Source organism: Falco naumanni, chromosome 6 (assembly GCF_017639655.2).
Source record: "Falco naumanni isolate bFalNau1 chromosome 6, bFalNau1.pat, whole genome shotgun sequence".
In the NCBI taxonomy this organism is placed as follows: domain Eukaryota; kingdom Metazoa; phylum Chordata; class Aves; order Falconiformes; family Falconidae; genus Falco; species Falco naumanni.
Window position 1 is genome coordinate 45,080,985 of NC_054059.1, and position 21,836 is coordinate 45,102,820.

Sequence of the window (21,836 nt, forward strand, 5' to 3'; positions counted from 1 at the left end):
TCTGCCTTGTAAACACTGGGAGTCAGCCAGTGCTGGCCCTTCCCTCCATACAAGAATTCCAGCAGCAGAGCTTGGTGTCCTCACGTTCTGCATTCCAAAACAAATGAACCTCTGAGCTATGAATTCAGCATCTACTGCTTCCCACCCACCCCATTTCCATGTATTACACAGGTGCTCATTTCGAGTGACCAGGGCTGGCTGAGCTGAAGAACTAAACTACTGCTTTTAAAATGAGGTTTAATTCAGAAATTCTCAAAAATCCATCAGGCTTAAGTGGCCCCCTACTGGACTGCTTCCAAGGACTAAAGCTTGCCTACTTTCCCTTCTTACTCAAGTAACAGAACAAGTATTTTGGTTTGCTTGCAAGGAATTGATTTATGAGAAGACATCTCTTCCTGCAACACAGCTGACAACTACACATCCATCCTAACATACAAACAGGTAAGTACAACAAAACCCAAGCTCTTCAAAACACTGCATCTTTTTCTTAACTGACATATACAGCCGACCTTTTGAAAGCAAAGCGGTACATTTGTTTTTCATTTTGGAGATGGAAGTCTCTAAATGCACATACCCGTATACTCGCTTGATCTTCTTCATTGCTGGGTTCATCATGCCAGGTCCAGCCAGGGAATCGGGAGCCCTCAGCAGTACCTGCATCTCGGTGCCTTGCCGGAGCGTCTCACCACAGCCACTGCTCAAGTTCCTTTTCAGCATGTTCAGCTGTCACTCAGTGACTCAGTGACACTGTGGTGAATTTTAAGTACATAAACAAGATGGTCACGATAATGGCATTTACACAACTTGGGATACATTTGCCTTCTACCCGGACTGCAACTTTTCATTGTCATTTGTCCTTCCCACCTGCCTGGCAGCATCTGAAAGAGATACATGAGCAAGAACTCCAAGCCAGTGTCATACAGCACGTTTCTGCCAGCTGAAACAAGTCTATAGACATATTTGATTCATGAAAAAGCATGAAGTTTAGCTGTAAGCAGAACTACAGCCAGCTGCTCCAAGGTGAACTAGCAGGAAGTGTTTCCAAAAAAATGGATGGATGGAAGTTACAGGTATTTTTAGTTACAATGACCACTGTTGAGCAAAATCTAAAATTATGACCTAAATGGTCACTGTAGAACCACCCTCACAGAGCTGCTTCTACATTCCACTTGTCAAATAATACAAAAAGAGAATTTAGATTTTACATCAATTGTAAGGTCAGGGTTATGAGCAGAAACCAACTGAGCACAAACACGCACTGCCTCACCAGAATAAATACCAGCCTTACACTTACTGGTGTAAACTGGGACCCAACCTGCCAGTCAAGAGTTCTGAAGCTTACAGTTCCGTACAGTCAAGGAAGAAAAACGTACTTTGGAATTAATGCCAGAAAGCTTTTGTTTTCCCTCAGACTTACAAGGAGACTATACATGTGACAGTGCATCACTGCTGGCTGCACAGAGTTACTCTGGCTGATTGTATTTTAATGTTACTTAATGGATACTGTAAACCAGTGATGATCCTACACCTTGCTTAAACTTCAGTAGAATTGATTTGACTGTTCGTAATGCAAGGGTTGCTGTTCTAAACCTCAACCTTTGAGTAGGTTCTTTATTAATACCTAAGAAAGAGTTTAAGGGTAGAGTTCTCTATGATCAGCTAGCAAAACCATCTATATACCTGCATCTTGTTCACCCCATTTCTAGTTCTCAGCATCCCTTACTCATTTAGCAGGGCTACACTGGGCTTTTAGTATAATAGCTATTTTTCCAAGAGTAAACCCTCTGATGCAGGAGTTCAATTTAAGTAATTTTAAAATTGTGAGGATCAAAGCAGATCCCATCAGTATCTTTTGCATTTGAGAAAAATAAGTAACTTTTGAGCTAGTTCAAAGACAGCTAGACAGAATCTGCATTTTAAAAAAAATTTATTTAGACATCTGTTGCTCTTAAATTACAAAAGTTAAAAAGAGCGCGCAGTGCGCTGACACACTACTTATTACTTCTAAGCTTAAGACATAAAGGTGGCTTCTTCAAGATAAGACAACTCAGCATGATCCAAATTCAACTATCCATTTCTCGTATTTCTCAATGTCCGCAGCAGATACCGATTTAGAAACTTTCTTCAAAGCTATTTCAAAGTCTTCCATAGTTGTTGGCATGTGCATTTCATCTCGGGAAAGATTTCTTATTTCTTCTGGTGTCAACCCTTCAATACGCCTTCTCATAGCCATCAACGATGCATCTCTATTAAGGATGCAAAAAAAAAAAAAAAAAAGTTACTCAATACAGAATGGCAAGTTCAGTTGATTGAAAGGCTCAACATACCATTCCAGTTAAGCTGTTACAATTCATTATTGTATCTTTTTGAATGCAAGCTTTTACAGGAAGATCTCCAAGTGCTTGTACAACCTACAATACCATGCCATCCATATTTTTCAAACATGGATTTATTCTCACTGGATCCCTGAACAACTACTATTCACAAGCTAGGTGAAAGAGGTGGACTGACTAGTTCCTCTAATGCCACTGCATGCCTGTGATGCAGCTGCATTTACAGAATTTTTAATGGGAACATGTATGGAATTTTTAATGGGAACAAGTAATGGTTCTGGTTCTCCTGCACGTAGGAGGAAAGGCTGGAACATTTCCTGGTCCAAACAGAAATCCCGCTTCAAAGACAGAGAGGTCAACAGCATCTACCTCCAACCTGTACATTCACCATTAACTGTTAAAAGTACAGAATCCGTTCAGCCTGTAGCTCTTCAAACTTCTGGCCTCAATAAGCATTAAGTGTCTTTACAAATGTGTCATTTTCTTCCTGCATTAAGTTTGAATGCATTTGGATTGCCAACAGTAGTATCAGTAGCAGCAGGTGATGAGCTGGTGAGGTGATAAAACAGGTAACACGGAGAGACTGAGGCTCCTGCTAATTCATTGTTATATAGCTTATAAAGGTAAGAAAATGCTACCTATTTTGTCTAGCAGTAAAAAAGATGGATCACAACACTGTATAACAACATATTAGCAGGTAAGAATCCAAAGGGAGAAAAACTTCTACATTGCCTTCTAGGAGGATTTAGAAAGATGGTTTCAGCATATTCTGTTCCAATGCCACCCCCTGCCCCTAAAGGAAACCATAACTTACAGACTTCATGAATTTACTATTGTAAATATAGTAAAAAACAGTAAAAAATAATTGTTAGCAATTAGAACGCATAATATGGTAACTAGAATTTCAGCACAACCTGAAAAAGTTGCCTTGCTGAACTCCATCTTAGTCAAATATCACCATGCTTTACCGTCATATCATCATTTGTGAACAAAAAGCCAGTGTTACACAGTGGGGTGGACGGCCATCCCATGCATCTAATTTGCCTCCAGACAGCAGTTTACAAAAAACACCAACCAACCAACGAAACCCACCATACCACAGCACACCCACAATATTCAAGCGCAGCTGCCACCACTTTCTTCTGTAAAGTCATGTTACTGACAGTCATTCCAACACCAGCTCTCTGTGCTTTCTCAAATGCACTCTCAGTGCCTGGAGAAGCACCAAAGCTATATTCAAAAAATAAGAAGCCACCCACTGGAACACACAGCAGGGCTCAGTTCTGTTCCAAAGGCCTTTCAACCTTCACAGCCCACTCAAAACAATGATTCAGTTTATACTCACATATAAAATGCATCTAAATTGCATATTAGATTTCCTGGAATGTCTTTTAAAAATCAAGTTTTACCTTCACTTTCCATGGTTATATGCTGCCTGTAAGGAACTGTATTGTTACCTCTGACTGGTTTTCACTCTTGTTCAGCAACTTTGGATTTCACATCAAATTCTTTAAGATAGGAGAATAATTTGAGCAAACCAAAGTTCTTGGTTCGCTTTTTCTTAAGTTTTGCTTGTGTCGCTAGCAAGCACTGTTACAGTCTACAAGTTTGAATTTTACTATGTTTATGTACTGTGAGCCTGAACCATACAAAGCATTTTTAAATCAGTCATGGTTTTTTGTCTCAATGTAAATGAAACAATCATATCTACGATCTGGTTTTCCTGACACCATTAACGAAGTGGAAATACACAGGCTAGCATGAGTACTTTCTTACTAATTTCAAATCATGCGCATCCAAACCACAGTTTGTCTGGATTTCTGGTTGCTGCTACCTCTGTCTTCAATAAGGAGACTGCCACAAATTAAAGACTCCGGTGTTTCTTTGTGGGTTTTGTTTGTTTGATTGCTTGCTTTTGCGTGTTTTTTTTTAATAGTATTTGTACGAATGGACCTCGATTAAAAAAATAAAACCCAACAGAGTGTGTGTGCATCTCTCTATAAGCAAGCAACTGAAAAACATTACAAGCATTCTGACTTTTAAAACAAGCGCACTGGTATCCAGTGTAAAATGAATGACAAGTGACAAACACTGAACAGACCAGTGGAGACAAACTGCAGCTGAAACTCACAAAGCAGCCGGCCAAATAAACTCTCTTTCATGTAACATGAACCCATTAGCACAAACTCCTTTCGCAGCACAACCAACATCAAGACAGAGCAAAAAACCACCACAAACTCATCTCACAGACCTACAGATGAAACAAATCTGCACAACACTGATTCAGAGCAACTAACATACCATTCTTTTCCCAGACACCGTGTAAGGTTTGTTCAGGAAACAGCACTGAGGCTCCAAACTCTTAGTTCAGCCTTAAGCGACCCCTTTAGTGGCAGTTTTGTGTACAGGCTACTCGTATTGATCCCTGCAGCACTGCACATTGTCCTCTCAGCTGTGCGGACAAATGTTTGCAAAGCTGTATTAGGAATCGAGGCAGGAAATGGATCTGTGTTTGAGAGAAGTACCGAGGAGGTGTTTTTAATCCAGAACAGTTCTCTTATCCTGTTCAAAGTACAGCCCCCACAACACTTGCATGGGCACAACTAGGAGCCCAAGCCTTGCGCTGCCACGCTTCTGCGCTACCAAAGCCTGAAAGCACAGTATACACAGGTGCTTATTAGATGATGACCGCGTCTTAAGAAGCTTTGGTTCTTTGTCCCTTACTGCTGATTCCATAGTTTGCCACTGCTGCAACTACTATGCCAGTGCAAAGCTTCAGATGTAAACCAGATCACCAATATTAGTCTCTTAAAAGGTCAGTCCTTTCCTTCCCTTTTCAATTTTTTAAAGAAAAGATGGGGGGAAAGGTTAGCAGGTATTTTTAGCCAATTATTTCAGGAATCTAGATTACAGAACAGGCCCACAAATGACTATGCAAACAATACTGAGGAAAATGGGAGATGGAGAAGGTAGAAGAAAACTGAAGTTGGACTCACAGTAAAGCCAATGTGCTGAGTACGCAGCTCTTGTACTATCACACAATATGGTATACCTTCTCTGTGTTGTGAAGGAAGACCACTCCACATTTTTACTTTAGTTTTTCTGGCCTCTGCCACTATCGTCTCTTACACACAGCTGTTCTGCTTAGGTAGTATAACCTCAGTGGTACGACTGCAACTCTGCAAGTTAAAGTCTACCATCCTGTGGATATTCCTCACGCAAGGAATTTGGTGTATATGAAGGAACATGGAATTTTACCTAAACCACAGCTTGTTTAGATTGCTATGTTGCAACTGCTCTTCACCATTATTACAGGAAAATATCAAATGGAAATCTAGGCAAATATTAATGCAGCTTTTCACCTTTTAGCCATACATAAAAGACAAATTACAGTCTGGTTTTATCCAACAACTTTAATCATGTAAATTAAGTTACTTTACAAACAGTTTTCTCAGAGTTTTTAGCAGTAGTAACACAAATGATGCAAAGTGAACATACCTGCACACGTTGGTAATGTCTGCACCGGAATAACCCTCCATTTTCTCAGCTATATTTGCAAGGTCAACGTCATCAGCCAGTTCCAGTTCTCGCAGATTTATTCTCAGGAGTTCCTCTCTACCTTTTGCTAATCCAAGCACAAAAAAATTGAGTCTATACAATTTTCTTTCAGAAGATAAATAACGAATTGAAGAAGAATAAGAGAGAAGAATGAGAAAAAAGACTATACTTGCTACAAGGGTAAATGTTCAATGTTTAGATTTAACATGGCCTTGAATTCATAAATTAAATAGTATACACGTATCTATTAGATTTTTCAACCAGGTGATCAGAACTAAAGGAATATTGATAAGTTTAGATTTTAGTCTTTTCAGCCTCTCCTCTCCCCAAGTCTTCATACCTGATGGTAAAGGAATGTAAATTCTTTTTTCTAGTCTCCGTCTTAGGGCTTCATCGATATCCCAAGGAAAATTAGTAGCAGCAAGTACCATGACCATCTTGGAAGGATCATCATTTTCAGTAGCCCCTCCAACACCTGCATTGGATAAAAGAGGGAGTAAAATACACATATGTTTTGTGACATTTCATGTATAGAGAGAACAATATCCACAATTCTGGAGTATTAAAGGAGCTGTTTACTACTGCAATTCAGTGAGTCCAAGTGCAGTCAGCTTTTCATCTATATGATAGCCTGCAAGCGAAAATGGAGACTTAACTTAATTCAGATCAGGAAGTTCCCCTCTATCACAGCTGGAATGGATTTACAGCAGAGTTGTTTGTATTTCTGCCATTACAGTGTGTGAATTTTCACATCAATGTTCTGCAAGAGCGTGTGAGGAAAACCAAAATAACACCCCCAAACCATCACCACACCAAAAAAAATACTGGCCCCCCCCCCCCCCCCCAACAGTATTCACTAACAGCCACACAAAAGCAGCATTTCTTCACTTCTGAATTCAGGTCAAATGTTTCACATATGCAGGTGGCTTCTTACAAACTGCTGAATTTGAACGTTTAAATTTGGTGGACTGAATCACAGCTTCTCAGAAGCAACGAGAACACCTCCATCTCTAAAGTACTGTGAAACTGCTGCTATGTGAGGAAGTTAATTTCATTAAACCTGCTACTCTCTGCATTTACTTTTTTTGCTTACCATCATAGGATTGGGCTATGGAATAGTCGCTGTACCTAGTCTGCCTGAAAATGTGCATATAAAACACCATTTATGAATGCTCAAGTAGAAGGACCTCGAACAGTATTACTAATAAAATCAGCTTATGCACATACTAGAGTTATGAGAGCAGCATTACAGCTCCGCAGCTATTTAAAGACAAACATAAAAGGGTATCAACACCAGAGAAGCAGAAATAAATATATAAATCTTCTGACTCATGGAACTCTACTACAAATTACTCCATAGATAAGCACTTTTCAGGTGCTCCTCTCCTCCTCTCTGCTCACCAGAGCATAAAAAGGATGCCTCTATACGGCAACTTTGCAGTGTGTTACCTACTTTTAAACTTTGTTGTGAAATATTAACCAAATAGCTGTAATGAACTCAGTATTTTAAAAAGAAAACTCTCACAGCCACATCTATAAAAAATTGCCTTCATTTTTTATTTTTATCTTTAGGGGGAAAAAAAAAAAGAGAACCCGAAGAAGTTAAGTGTTACAATTGCCTTTGAAGTTTAAATTGGAGCAGGTGACAGTTCTTTTGAAACACTTTTTACTTGGAGAAGTGAGTGATATGCTAGGTAAAGACTTGAGAGGAGCAATCAGTACTTTCTTCCTTTTGCAGTTTTGAAATACTGTGTTTTCCACTGAGTCTTCATTATTCTGAGTAAGTAATATAAGATCATTGCTCACGTGCTAGAAGATTGTTAAATAATTGGTATCTTTTTTTCCTTCCACACTGACAGTTGGAATAGTAGTGCACTTCTATCTTTTTACCCTATTGTATGTAAGGCTTTCAAAGGAATTGCTTCTGAAGAATGAGGTTTTGATTTACTCTTTTTTTTTTTTTTTTCCCCCCTCAAATTTCCTCCAGTCCAGCACTTCCCAGCGATCAAGTTATTTACCATCCATTTGAACTAGCAGCTCTGCCTTCACACGTCTGCTAGCTTCATGCTCCTCTGAAGTTCCCCTGCGACTACAGATAGAGTCAATCTCATCAATAAATATAGTTGTCGGGGCATAAAATCGAGCCTAAAGAAAGCAAAAGATAAAACAGAAACTGAAATGGCAGTCTACTTACATTTAACAAATAGCATATTCAGAACTGACTAATGACACGTTTAACCCCAGAGTGAATCAGCTCTTAAGTATCAAACTATCCAGTCTTCCCTTCCTATAACCATTGTACACAACTATAAACCAGCTGTGCATTCATTGATAGCATTTGAGCAGAACAGTTTTTGGGAAAGCGCTATAGTTGTTAGGGCTATAAACAAATGTTTAATAAGCTAAAGGCAGTTTTACACATTAGGAATAATATTTATAACTGTGAGAGTCATCACAGAATGCTTGAATAAGAACTCAGTTAAAGCTAGGACGAACATTAAACTAGGACACCATGATATGGAACCTGTCCAAGAACAGGTCAACTGCAAAATAACCTTCCTTAACCTTTCTGAAAACAAGGGGTCAAAGACAATGATCGGCAATAATAAAAGCTATTCCCCTACAGCAGCTGAGATGCTGTCCATTGTGTATATGCATTTTTGATTGATCATATCAAGCGAGTTGATATCATGCCTATCAACCTATGTTGTAGAAGATCTTTTCTTTTCACGCTCCTCTGACCACTGCAATTGCAGCTCTGCTGCCCCCTTCCGTACCGGGCACCCCGGCGCACGCTGCAGGCAAACCCGGTAACCCGTGAGAAGAGACTACCTATTCTCAGCCAATTTCAAGTGTTACGTGCTCTGAAGCCAGCCACAGTTTGGAAGTCCACTTCTTTTAAGCACAAACAAGAAACCACCCACAACAACAAAACACACACAGCCGAAGTCGAGTTCTCACCCAGAAAGCAATTACATTTCATCTCCAGTTTTACATTCATGTTCTACAAAACTCATCAGCTTATCGTGAGCTACCTCTAATGTAACAAGCTAACAAGAAAATAAAGATGACCTCATTTTTCAGTTTTTATAAAGCTGTTTAGAATAATCTCTTCAATGTACGTGGCCAAATCAGAGGTCCTAAAGTGTTTGAAACTTGGAGAGCTGCTTATGTATGCTCTGAGTTCCACACCTTGGCAAGCTTTCACTATTCCAGAAGTAATTTCTACTTCATTATCTCACTATTTATGTTCAGAAACTTTAATCACCATTTCAAACAGCAGACGAACAAGTTTCTCAGATTCTCCTCTGTATTTTGAGGTAAGTGTGGAAGAAGAAACATTGAAAAAAGTAGTCTTGCATTCAGTGGCGACAGCTTTTGCCAGGAGGGTCTTTCCAGTACCAGGAGGACCAACCATCAGCACACCCTATTAAAATGAAAAAACCCCACTTTTAGGAAAAGAATCAGAACACTGGCAATTTGAAAGTTTGTTTAATAGTGTAATATCAAAATACCAGATGTAAACTTTCCCTTGAAAAGTTATTCAAAGGTAAGTAATTAATTACTATTGCTTACTTACAACATATAGCTGAAGACAGTGTATTTATCTGGCTGACATTTTTGTTAGTACTATTGACCACAAATTTTGTTACTCAAAAGTGGAAAGAATTTATATAAACTGTAAAACACCTGAAATGTCTTGTTCCGCCAAGATCCAATCTCAGAATCCTACTTATGATCACAGGATCAGATTTTTTCATACCTTCCATGGTCTTCTAATTCCCTTAAAAAACTCTGGCATCCACATCGGTAAAACTACAGCTTCCTTAAGCAGCTTTTTGGCTTCTACTAAATCAGCAATGTCATCCCTGACAAGAAAGAGAAAGATTCAGACAGGCTGCAAAAGAATCAGTCCACAGCTCAAAACAATATGCAATTAAAACTTATTGTAATGTAACAGCTCTTCCATAATTCAGGAAAATGAGCTGGATTTATTTACATTCTACTAGCAAAAGCCTACAACAACTACAGCTGACGTGGCTAGTAGACTCCAGCTGGATGCAAAAGCAAAGAGACACATTAACTATTTCACTAGAGCATTGTTGCTTTATTCACAGAAAGAATAAGCAGTGTAAGGCAAGCTGGTTAAACTTATGCTAGTTACAGATGCTGCTGCCCTCGTTTGCAGAGAGGCTGGCTGTTTTCATTGTTACAAGAACAGTTTACTGCAGAGTAGTAAATGTAGCTGAATCAAAAAGAATTTTTAGAATTCTTTTCCAGAGCTACAGATGTATTAACTCTTAAGATACCTTATAGGCTGGTCTCAGGGCATTCCACTTACCAGAATGTACCCAACCAGTATTTTGGTTTCAAAACATAGCTAGATGGAGAATTAGTTTCAAATCTGAAGGTGCAATTTAAGATTCAATATAAAAACTGAAACATTTACATATTAAACTGAAATACATGACAGTTGCACGCATGCAAAATTGTTTCTGGGATTGTTCAGGGTTTTTTTAAAGCCTACTTCATTTGCCAGAAGATTTTTTCTCATTTAATCCTCAGAAAACCACCTAAGCTTGGAAACATTTGGAACACAAAACAAGCTTTGTATAAGGTTTAATATTTAACACATTTGTGTAAAGGTACTGGCACATGGTTATATTTTATACTGCGGTCACATCACATCCAGCAAGATTTCAAAGGTCTCCTATATTGACATACTCCTATATTGACATAACTTCTTTGTTAATTGGTATTCTACCTTGGTATGCCCCTGGGAAGCAAGGCAGGTTTTTAAATGAAGAGGCACTGGCAGACACTAGACTCCTATACATTGCAAAAAATTATCTTAAAAATTTATTTCAGGACTCTTCGAAAAGTTTGAGAAGCTTCGTGTGGTCTGGTTGGACAGGGGGTTGGACTAGCTGATCTTTAAAGGTCCCTTCCAATCCAAACTATTCTGTGAATCTATGGGTGGAAAAAAAAGTTGTAAAAATATTCAGCTACACAAGTTTAGTTGCCTATTTAATGAGTAAAGAAAACGCGTAGGTAACTTTTTATATGTAAGCATATGCTAAAATACTTCATTCTTGTCATATTGTGTAAGAGGAAAAAGAAACAACTCAGAAAAACTGTCAGCAATATCCAAACTTACCATCGAATGTTGGGATTCTGAGAAATGATATCTCTTTCCAAAGCTTCCACTAAATCTTTATCATATCCGGCACTATCAAATTTCTTTGGTTCAGACTCTGAAATCTCAGATGTGGATTTGTTCTACATATAAAGGATATAACAATGTAAATACCTAACAGTGGCTATGCTACTAATGGATTTTTATAACAAGTCCACAATAGCATCTTATTTCTAGAAGGCAGCAGCATAAACCAGCATGAAAATTAGGGAGCATCCACATGACTGCTGCACTGCAGGATCTATGTGGTTCACCCAGACTTTCTCTAATGCCCTGGTCCTATTTCCTTCTCACCAAAGCCAGCATATTAAACTGAGGCAGTTTCTTTGCTTTAGTACGTAACTAAAACAGCACACGCCTATCACAGTATACCAGTGTTTGCCTCTTCTCCTGGAGAAATCGAAAACTATCTGAGGCAGCAGCTGGGTAGGGGGAATTATACGTGAGACTGGATCAGAAAGTGTCACACTGAGCTAGAGTATCTCAAACCCTGTGAGTGTCATCAATATGTCATATATATGGGGGACACACGTAAAAAATAATTAAGCAGGACTTCCACATGTAGGATGACCAAAGATGATCTGCAGGAAGACCACAGAGGTAAAAGAGCTAATTAACTGATACTGAAGCATGGACAAGAACAGCAGAGAAGCAGCTCTGCAGTAGAGCTGAAGCAAAGAAGCTACACAGTTCAAAGGGCTCAAACAGCAGAGACCATGCAACTGAAAGGAAATAAAATGCACTAGACATACCCCATTTTTTTTATACACTTAACAGCAAGCACTGGTGATGACTGAACAACTGTAAAAAAGAAAAAAAGACCTATCCTGTCTCTGTGTGTGTATATTCTTAGTGAGAGAGGATTATCAAAGACAGTGTAATACAGCTCCTAACAGAAGTAGCAGCTTACATAGCTTAACAATTCCACCCTTGTAGTTTATACTGTTTCCATAGGCCATGACACCTTGCCACAACATGAAGTTGCTGAAGCTAACAAACTGTTACATGGACATTTGATTTATTCAGAGTCTGGAAAACTATGAATTTAGTGTCTTCAGTATGATCTTTTACTCTGGTCATCAGCTAAATTTATGGATACCAGAGCACAAGCGAAAATTAAAGCACACTGATTGCAAAGAAGAGATCATAGATCATTCTCTCTCATGAAGTACATTGGTTTTTTGTATTAAACTGTAAAGAGCCTGGAGCTAATACCAGATCTCAAAAAAAACCAAACAACCAAAACCCAAAAAAACCCCCAAACAAACCAAAAAGACAGGTCTCCTAAATAAATCTTGAAGTGCTTTGGAACACTTGATTCAACCTCTGTCCAGAATATACGAAAGCAATTAAAGAACCCACAATGACATCCCATCTTGAATGAGCTCCATCAGGCTCAGTTTCAGTAATTCAGTGGTATAATTTTAAAAAACTATCTTCAGGTTGCAGTAAACAAGCCCAGATTTACCAGATCACTTCCTCCAAATAAGAATTTGTTGGGGTTTTTTATTAATCCATAACCATGACTGTCCATAAAATAAAGATACCTTACAAGGTGAGATTCAAATCAGCATGCTGACTTGAACACAAGAAACATTTTATAGTCATCCAATTCTATAGTACACTCAATACTAAGAAAGCAAGACTGAGTTCACAAAGTTATTTGCAAGCTTACCTTTTCCTCTCTTCCTTTATTTTGCTGATCCTTTTTTTCCCGGCTGCGGACCGCTTTCCCTTTATCATTGGGATTTCGAGAGGATGGACGGTGAGGGCCTCTGACAGCTGCACTTACACGATTATTGTGACCTCTGCAATCACTGCACTGAGCAGATTGACGTTTTCTGGGTCCTGGCGAAGGTCTAATTAGTTGTAACATATGCAAAAAGCCTCAGTGTAAAGTCACTGGTGAGCACTACATAACCAAATCAAGTGGTTACAAACTGAAAAGCCATTTTGCTCATGATAAAAATCTGTATGTCAGAAACAAGACAGACATTTTTAGATAGTCACTAAAAAAACAGTTTCTTTTTGCCACAAGCTCAGGGCTCATTTGCTTAAAACAAACTCCATGCTTTGTATATTTCATAAATAAAAGTAATTCTAGTATTACAGAGCTTAGCAAAAAGTAAACAAAACAAAAAAATTCCCCATATATTTTCTCCTTATCACAACAGTCCTCACCCTCCTACCCAAAGAAACTTAAAGGTTTCTGGGGAACGACAGTTTTATCTTCACTTCCTTTTAATTTTGCTTCTTGGGAAAGAAAATGTGTATGTGAGCCCTCCAGCTGTTTGAAACTAGAGTACTTTTAGAAACACATATGAATAAACCCAGTATCATGATTAGCACTATGGATTTCTTTTTTAAAATTCAGTTTCTTCACCATATAAATCCATTACTCTCACAGGTAGACTTTTTCCATGGGCCTGCATAAAATTCCAGCATCAATAAGCTATCAGTCAAGTTTATGTTCAGGGATGTTTCTAAAGAACAGAAAACAGGAGACTCCGATTTGGAGAGAATTTACTTGAATGAGGAGATGTGTTTTGACATATCATTCAAGATATATCAGAATCCAGTACCTGCCCATAACTTCTCTTTAATTTATTCACAGCAGCAAGTTTGTCAGAACATATCTCTTCAGAGTGAAATGTATATTAGGCAACATGAGTATGCTAATGATAAGATCATATGGTGAACGTATTTTCACTCTCCAAATGGAGCACCTACCAACCTATACTTTTATTTATGAACAGCTAGCCACCTCTGAATTCCACTCCAGAGCTCAAGATAAAGCAATAATGCAATTACACATCTAATTTCCACCTAAATTTGTGAGCTCTGCTATCTCTGTATAGGAATTTACTGTGGTTACTCCAACACAACATGGCCCAAGTTTTCACTGTGGCTTCTTCTTGCTACCATAACTCAACACTTTACCAGCTGGTAAGATAAATGGAACAAGACCAGTTCTCTGAAGTACTTCCTTTCTTAGAAAGATGACTTTGTGTATCTCTTCACTAGAAAGCTTCAAAACATTAGGAAAGTTCTACCTCCCAGACTATTCTTCCAGAAGGTTTGAATGAAATTGGCTAGCAGTGTTCCAAAGTTATTACATGAGATTAAACAGAAGCAGTGTGATCACATAAGACCCATTTCCTTCAGAAGGCAGGCTTAAAATAAATACATTTAAAAAAAAAAAGTAAAAATGTAGCCGCAAAGACTGAACTTGTCTGTGCTGTAAGTTCAAAGCCTCAAAGAACAGTCTGACAGTACAGCTATGCTGATCTAATAGTCACTTTCTGTCAAAATTGCACATTTCCACGTCTGCTTTGCATGCACTACTGTTCCTTCCTTCATGCACCACTGGCATGTGTTAAAACTTTTCCATTAACCAGTTCAAGGAGCTAAGCTCAGGAAAACAAGAAAAACATCAAAAGCCAAAAAAACCAGAGGCCAAACAAAAGAAATACTAGCCCCACAAAAGCTCTTTTTTGCCGGTTTAGCATCCCAAACCAGCTAATTAACACTGACAAAGACAAAAATGAAAAAAAAGTAAGACAACTGTGGCGGGGAGGACTATCCTTTCAGCAGCAGCTACACTGCAAGGCCTTGGTTTCACAGACACTAACCCAGCATAATTCAAAATGACATCTAAAATAAGGAGGCTGGCCTGCGGCTGCTTGTTCCCAACCCTTCCCTCGAGTTTATGCTAGCCTAACTGACCAGTTCACCAAGATGATCAGGGAACCCCCTGCTACAGAAAGGAAACTGAGCTTGAACACTTCTGGATTTTACTGTTACCCTGCTAATACATCTTCATTCTTTTTCTATCAGCTACATGCAGAATCATTTTAAAATTGATGAGATCAATTCAGGAATAGAGATGAGCTTCCACAGAATAACTAGCTCATCTTAAGTCAGGGAAAAGAAAAGAAAAAAAAAGAAAAAAAGGAAAAAAAGTAGCTTTACATTAGTCAAGCCTACATTAAGATTAAAGCCCCAAAATGTTCTGAAGTAGGTTGCCTCAAAATGGCATCTCCTTCACTACAAATGGAGGCAAGCTGCTGGTGTTATGTGTTACACATCTCACTTCTAGAACAAAAATTACACAATAACAGGCCGAAGTCAAAGCACACTTTGCCCTGATAAACGTTCATTTTAAGTCTTCAGGTTCCCTCTTACCTACGCTCAGCAGGTACTGGCAAAGACCAGACTTCTGCATCATGAGCTGGTAATTCTTGTTGTGAAGCTTTCAACGGAGTGCTGTCTAGTTTAAAACTCTCTAGTGTTTTCATTATGTCTTTCACATGCTTAGCTTCCACACTTATCTCCTGCCAAACCTGATTAAAAAAAATAAAGTAGATTAAGCACATTGCAAGCAAGTTTGTAATAGTCCTCTGTTCAAGCCCATGTAATGCCCAAATGGATTCCACAAGGTCTCACAAGCTACCCGACTCTACTTCAATAGACAAGAATAATGCACGTCAGATATTAAGAAGGTTTTTCTGCCTTCCTCATCCCACTTAGAGAATAAACAAATAGATTTTGGATTTAACACCAAAGAGGATTTGACAAATTTTGCATATTAAACAAGTATGACAGAAAAGAGTGCAACCTAAGAGACTGAATGTCAATAAAAAAAAAGATGGTTTGTGTTAAGGATAAATTAACATGGTAGCCACAATACTGTTTCTATTAAGGATCTACATCACACTCCGAAAACAATGAGAGGGAAATAAGATTATTCAAAATGATACCAGCCTAAAAACCCTTCAGCATAACAGGGGCATTTATCAGCAAGAAGCTGACCAGCCAGAGAGTGGACTGGCTCCCCAGAGCTGTGTTCCACTGCCTGTTCCGTCATTGTCAGAGCAAAAACCAGAAAGACTTAAATAAGTCTATATAATAACAAGCCTATATATAACAGGACTACAGTTTATCAGGGAATGGTGTAAGTATTTTTATACTTTTGTTTACCATAAGATAAGACAATTTTTGCTACTTTGATGTTTTTCCCTCAGAATGTCCCAGAAAAGTACTATTTACCTGTTGCCATTTCTGTTGCAGATACGTATCTCTGACAGAGTAGAGATATTTATTCATTTGGTCAAGAACTCCCTGATAGTAGACCATCGCAGAGTCATAATTTCCAAGTAAGGCATATTCACGGGCCAGCTTTACATTCTCACTGATCATAACAAGGCTCATGTTCAACATGAAGCTGAAAAAAAAAAATATTAAGGAAAAAAATAATCCCAGGACCAGAACAAATTCTTCCAACTATTTTCATATGCTTATTACCTCATTTGGCATATCAAAATACAGAAGATGGAAATATACTGGTTAGAAAAAGATCCTAGAATAAATGTCATCTATACCAAAAGATAATTTTTCTCTATTACTATAAATCAAACTCTTCATAGTGAAGTTTTTACTGATAAACGTATTACTTCATAGAATTGTTTCACACAATGAAGATTCTGTTGAAAGGCATATATGAGATATGCAGATTTAAATGCACTGTTGCAAGGCCCAGTACTCTCCTTCCCTATTATTCTATTGTGAGATAAATTGGTATTTTACTGTTGGTACTACAACATCGTCCATATTATAATGGCCTGTGGCTTAAAAAAACCCAACAAACAATAAACCAAAGCCCTTCTTCCAGATGAAGTTTTATTCATTTTTTTTGCCTTAACATTCCATGCATAAGTTTAAGGGCCTGATTTTGCATCATGGAGAACATTATTTTCCCATTTGTTTGATTTTACAATTCTTCAGTTTTATTTAATGTTTCTTTGAAACAAATATCCATCTTCCATGCCCAGCTTGCACCTTCCTATCACCTTCATTTTTACACTTAAAAAGAAACTCTTCATGAATGTTGGGGCTGCTAAGTTATCACTGAAAGGTAAGGAAAGGCTGCAATTAAACATGTAGTGTGTAGCTACCCACTTGATTTAACATATTGTTCAAACCACGCTACCTTTCCCCACCAGCGGGTAGAGTTTTTTTGAGCAAACATCATGGACTATGACCGCTTCTACTTTGTAGCATTAGCAGAATCTGCACTTTTAGTTTAGAATAGCACAGAATTATTATTTATACAAATACATTAATAAGTGGAAGCAGTACTTACTCTTCACAGTCACCACAGTCCATACAGCAGTCATCCTATGTGCTTATCCATTACTTACACATCCCATCCCCCCTTTTTTCTAAAACAGCTGCACTGTGTCCACTTTTCCTGCCTCCTGCAAACCACGAATACCCCCAGTTTCCTCCTAATTTCCTAGAACCAAGCACAGAAAAAATTAAAATAACTACATAAGCATGCCTGCAAGAGAATTGTCTCGCTCTCATTTGGTACCTGCGCCCAGTACCAGAAAGAAGCAATTGCAGACATGCAATTACAGCTAAGCCCTGGGATGAAGCATACTTGATACAGATCAACTATTTAAAGAATGTAAGAGGTACTAAACTCACCGACGCAATACAGATTTAAGACTGAACACATTTCAAGACCAGGTCAGGGTCAAGTTTGGATGCATTATCAGAGGTTTCAGCAGGCACACTTTGCACACACCAGACAACCTATTGCTAAAATACTAGTTCCCCATTGTACACATTTTAAGACTTCCACTCCCGTTTCTGCCCCCTTCCCAAGTAGCTTTATGCACGGACGCACAGCTGATCCATTCCTGAGCCAACATCTTCTTGCTTCCTTCCCCAGCTTCCCTTGAAGCAGATAACTGCTGTGAAAAGTTTCAGCCCAAACAGCAAAAATTCTGGCAGCAGCAGAACCGAAGACAGGGCTGTGACAGCCCACACCCATCCAAACCGGAGGGACCCGTGGGGCTGAGTCTGGAAACCTGCCATCATAAGAAGCCACACCATCTAATCTCACTCTGGCCAGAAACTTGCTGAGCTGGCCATCACGGCTACAAGCTGATATAGTTAATGTCACTAGCAACTACAAAGACTACTATATTCCAGGCTAATTAGGCTTTGGAGACACAGTTTGACCTGGGAGTTTTGTTGGTTTTTACCTCAGGAGAAAGAGCCTGAAGATGTTTGGCAACTGCTGTATGGATCATCACACAGATATTAGTGAAGTTTTTCCTGCTGTATTTAGGAGCAAGCTTTTCCACTCCTGCTCATCCTACCAGATACACCTGTTTGCCTGTCCTGAGAATTCAAACCGATGACTAACACTACCGAAATCACAAGTTGAGCAAGATGCTAATAAACATTTTTAAAATCAAGTAATAGCAAGTTACTAAAGCCAAACTAGACTTTCAAACACAGAAGTCAGATAACTTTTTTTACACTGAATGCTGTAGAGCAATCCAAGCAGAACAGCAGTTCTGTTTAAATAACTGGGGAGGAGGCAAACTTGTAACAGTAGCTTTCATCTGGAAATGTGAAAATAGCAAGAATTAAAAAAACCCCAAAAGGCTAAGTTAGGAAAATACGAAAGCTTGGGACCAAAATGACAGTACTGCACATCACAAAAGTAAATGTGATTTTCAAGCGACAGAAGACAGCGGAAGGAAGGGCAGAAAGGAGAAACACCCACATGACAATAATGACCTAGTATTTCATACGGGGGCGGGGGTAGAAAAAAAAAGGTGTTCACTTAAGCCTATAATGCCTCCAATACAACCGAATGTAGTCATTCCAATGAAACCCCAGGAAACTACCCGTTTCATCAGTTGTACTGAAAATGCAAGAGAATTTAGTTTAAACTAGAAACCCAATTTAATTTGTTGCTTCACGTTGAGTCATAAGAGCAGAAGAGCTTGAAGTGGCTTCCAAATACAAGGCTCTAGTGTACATGTGGGGCAGAAAAAGCTGCTGACTCTGCTTACGTTTGGACATGCCATTGCTGCTGCCACTAGAATACAGGCAGTATCAGGGCTGATACACTAATGTGGGTCTACAGGCTTACTGCACCTGTAACTAAACATGCTGCTGCGGTCCCAAGATAGGGGGAAAAATAGAGTTTGAGTACAGATCTGAAACCAGATTAAACTTTGCAGCAGAAAGTCACAGTAGACTGTGGCAGCTCAGAGTAGGGTGTAAGACACATGGGAGAGGTGTGACTATGCACAAACCCTAAGTCAAACCACACCTCAAGGAATTAAAAGAAACCCACAAAACTAATCCTGCACCACTTAAAATAAGTTTCAAAGTATTTACAAATACCCAGTACTATCACGTAACAGGATGTCAAAGCAGCAAGGCTGCACTTATCAGCTATGACCTTTCCATGAATCATGCCCAATGAAGTTATCTATGTTCCAACAGCAACTGAAATAGTAATGAGCTTGTAGTTTACAGCAAACAAGATATAAGGAAAATAATCTAAGCACTTTGTCTTGCAATTTTAATTCTACACTGTGTATAAACACACATGCTTCACAGTAAGAATACTCACTTTCCACGCTAGCTGTGAGTATATATGGTTTATTAAAATTAACACAATAGAAACTCATCGAATTAATGCACCTCTGGTAACAGAATACACTTTATCATTTGCTCCAAGCACCTCAAATACTTACGAAGTTGGAACAGCCCAGAGCAGCAGGGGTTGAGACGTAACAAAAGTTCAAGGTAGAAGTAGAAGTTTTGAGAGTGAGGTTTTGGAACTTAATTTTATATTTAATTTTAAATATAACAGCCTGACTGTCATCAAGAAAACATCAGGGATACATCATGTTTTCCACAATGACTTTAAGGAATTATTATAAGGAACAACTCTAAGTAACTTCTGCTTGCATTCATACATTAGAATTTGGGAAGCTGTAACTGAATGCAGTATCAATCCCATTTCACAAAGAAATTCCCCATAACTTTTAAAAAATGAGAGATTGATATGGAGATGTTGGGTGGGAAGTTGGATCTATCAGTTACAACAGGGGACCCACCAGCCACTCTGCTGACTGAGAGAACAGCACAAGCCATACAAGGGAAATCCTTCCAAAGAGTCTTGTACAACCTTAACGTCTGGGCTAAGCCAGAGCCTGAATTCTGGCAGGTGTACGTGTTTCCATTATTTCAGCCTGCTATACAGGCTCTGGCATCAAAGCAACCATGTAAAATTCAGATGGTTCTCTTTGCAAGCCAGAAGAGAAAAAACCCAAAGTAACAGCTTTCAGGAATCAATTTTTACGGTTGACATGGCCTGCATCACCTCTGAGCTCCCTTCCAACTCAATACTCTTCACAACACCTACTCCCAGCAACATTCGGTATCAACAAGCGATTGTGTTAATTACTTGGGAAACAGGAGAGTTGCCAGACTTATTGGATACTAAACAAACTGGTTCTCCTCCACTTACCGTATTTAACAGTAACGGGAGCAAAAGGAAAATAACCAGCAACCAACAACACAAGCGTACCTTGCTATTTATGAAAAAAAAATTAAGAAAAATATAAAAATCATTAGAGAGAGGTACACGTTGGCAGATCATTTTATGTTTTCAATGCTAAGCCTTTCAAAAGACTTTTTTAAAAAAGTCACATTACTTACTCCCCGTTTCCACAGGGGATGGCACTCTTTCAAAATGACAGATGATCGATGTTAAACCAACACGTTTCTCAGCACATGCAGGCGCGCCTGCCGCAGACGGGATACCTACAACTGGTGCCTACTGCTTCTCTCTGGAGCAGAAAACCGCCATAACTGCCAAAAGCTTACTCCACTGAGGAAAAAACCTCAGCAGGTGGCGGGTGAAGGGCCGAGCAGAAGCGCAGCGGGGTGTCCGCACGGGCGCCCCGGTGCCTCAGGCGCAGCCCCGCACGGCTGGCCGGGGGACCCTCGCACCGGGCGGCTCCCGCGTCGCGATGCCCCCGGGGGCGCCACACGCGCGAGCCCCAGCAGTGACACCAGGCCGCCGAGCTCGGTGTAATGGGCACGGTGGCACCACGGTGGCACCACGGCAGCCACCCACTCTCCAGAGCGGTGCGCGGGCCCCGGGCCGGAGGAACCGACGCCTCCCCCCCGCCGGGTCCCCGGCGCCGCGCGGGGCTGCCCCTCGCCTCAGGCCGAGCAGGGGCAGCCGGCGGCCGCCGCCGGGCGCTCTGGGGGGCACCGAGGCGGGGCGGGCAGCCGGGGGGGGGGGGGGGGGGGGGGCAGGTACCGCGGGTCTCCCCCAGCCACTTACTCCTCTCCAGAGCGCAGCCCCACCGCAGCAACAGCTCCCCGCAACCACGACCCCTCCGCTCCTTCCTCCTGCGGCGGCGCTGACCCCTCCCCCGGCCCTGCCCGCCTCCTCCCGCCGCCGCCGGCAGTTTGAAGGTAAATCCGCTGCGTCACTTCCAGCGCGGCGGGGAGGTGGCGTCTGTGGTGGGGCCGAGGGCTGCCCGGCCGAGTTGGCGGCACGTTGGTGGCTGTTTTGGCGTCATTACTGACAGCGATAACCGGTTTGTTTTTTTTTTTTAGGAAAAAAAAAAAAGGAAAATTAAAAAAAGGAGGTGGGGAAGTAAAAACGCGGGAAACAAGTGGTGGAAAAAAAGACTAAGTTGCATTGGCCGGGAATCGAACCCGGGCCTCCCGCGTGGCAGGCGAGAATTCTACCACTGAACCACCAATGCTCAGTCGATGACTGTTTCCCGCCTCCGTCTCTCGAAGGTGACGAGAGCGGGCGGCGCTGGAGAACGACCGCATTTCTTTACACGGGGGAATTAAATTTCCTCCCAGAGGTAGAGAAGCATCAAAGGATCACGACAGCGGAAAGACAC

General features: G+C 40.2%; 1 protein-coding gene and 1 non-coding gene across 6 annotated transcripts; both read right to left on the bottom strand.

Annotated features, from left to right (window-relative positions):
- Positions 1 to 1,910: 1,910 nt before the first annotated feature.
- On the bottom strand, positions 1,911 to 21,386 carry KATNA1 (katanin catalytic subunit A1). 5 transcript variants are annotated; one of them, XM_040598832.1, is made up of 13 exons: positions 21,260 to 21,347; positions 20,626 to 20,756; positions 20,435 to 20,498; positions 16,138 to 16,312; positions 15,274 to 15,431; positions 12,764 to 12,947; positions 11,050 to 11,171; positions 9,655 to 9,760; positions 9,160 to 9,318; positions 7,910 to 8,036; positions 6,232 to 6,366; positions 5,832 to 5,958; positions 1,911 to 2,246 (listed from the first exon to the last, which is right to left on the bottom strand). In XM_040598832.1, exons 4-13 carry the CDS (start codon positions 16,306 to 16,308, stop codon positions 2,048 to 2,050), a joined length of 1,488 nt encoding a protein of 495 aa, XP_040454766.1. In that variant the 5' UTR covers positions 16,309 to 16,312; positions 20,435 to 20,498; positions 20,626 to 20,756; positions 21,260 to 21,347; the 3' UTR covers positions 1,911 to 2,047. The 5 variants fall into 5 exon arrangements, with proteins under 5 accessions (XP_040454766.1, XP_040454768.1, XP_040454767.1 ...); XM_040598834.1 differs by lacking the exon at positions 20,435 to 20,498; XM_040598833.1 differs by lacking the exon at positions 20,626 to 20,756 and having other exon boundaries at positions 21,260 to 21,338.
- Positions 21,387 to 21,618: 232 nt separating this feature from the next.
- TRNAG-GCC lies at positions 21,619 to 21,689 on the bottom strand. Its single transcript has one exon. It is a non-coding gene; the product is annotated as a tRNA-Gly (tRNA).
- Positions 21,690 to 21,836: the final 147 nt, after the last annotated feature.

What these genes read in the sequence shown, in the direction of transcription:
- KATNA1 (XM_040598831.1), bottom strand. Translation starts at nt 16,308, where the DNA reads ATGTTGAACATGAGCCTTGTTATGATCAGTGAGAATGTAAAGCTGGCC. An exon ending in ATAAAGGAAGAGAGGAAAAG is followed by an intron (nt 11,172 to 12,763) that starts GTAAGCTTGCAA and finishes CTTTATATGTAG; the next exon opens with AACAAATCCACATCTGAGAT. An exon ending in TTCGTCTGCTGTTTGAAATG is followed by an intron (nt 8,037 to 9,159) that starts GTGATTAAAGTT and finishes TGCTTTCTTTAG; the next exon opens with GCTCGATTTTATGCCCCGAC.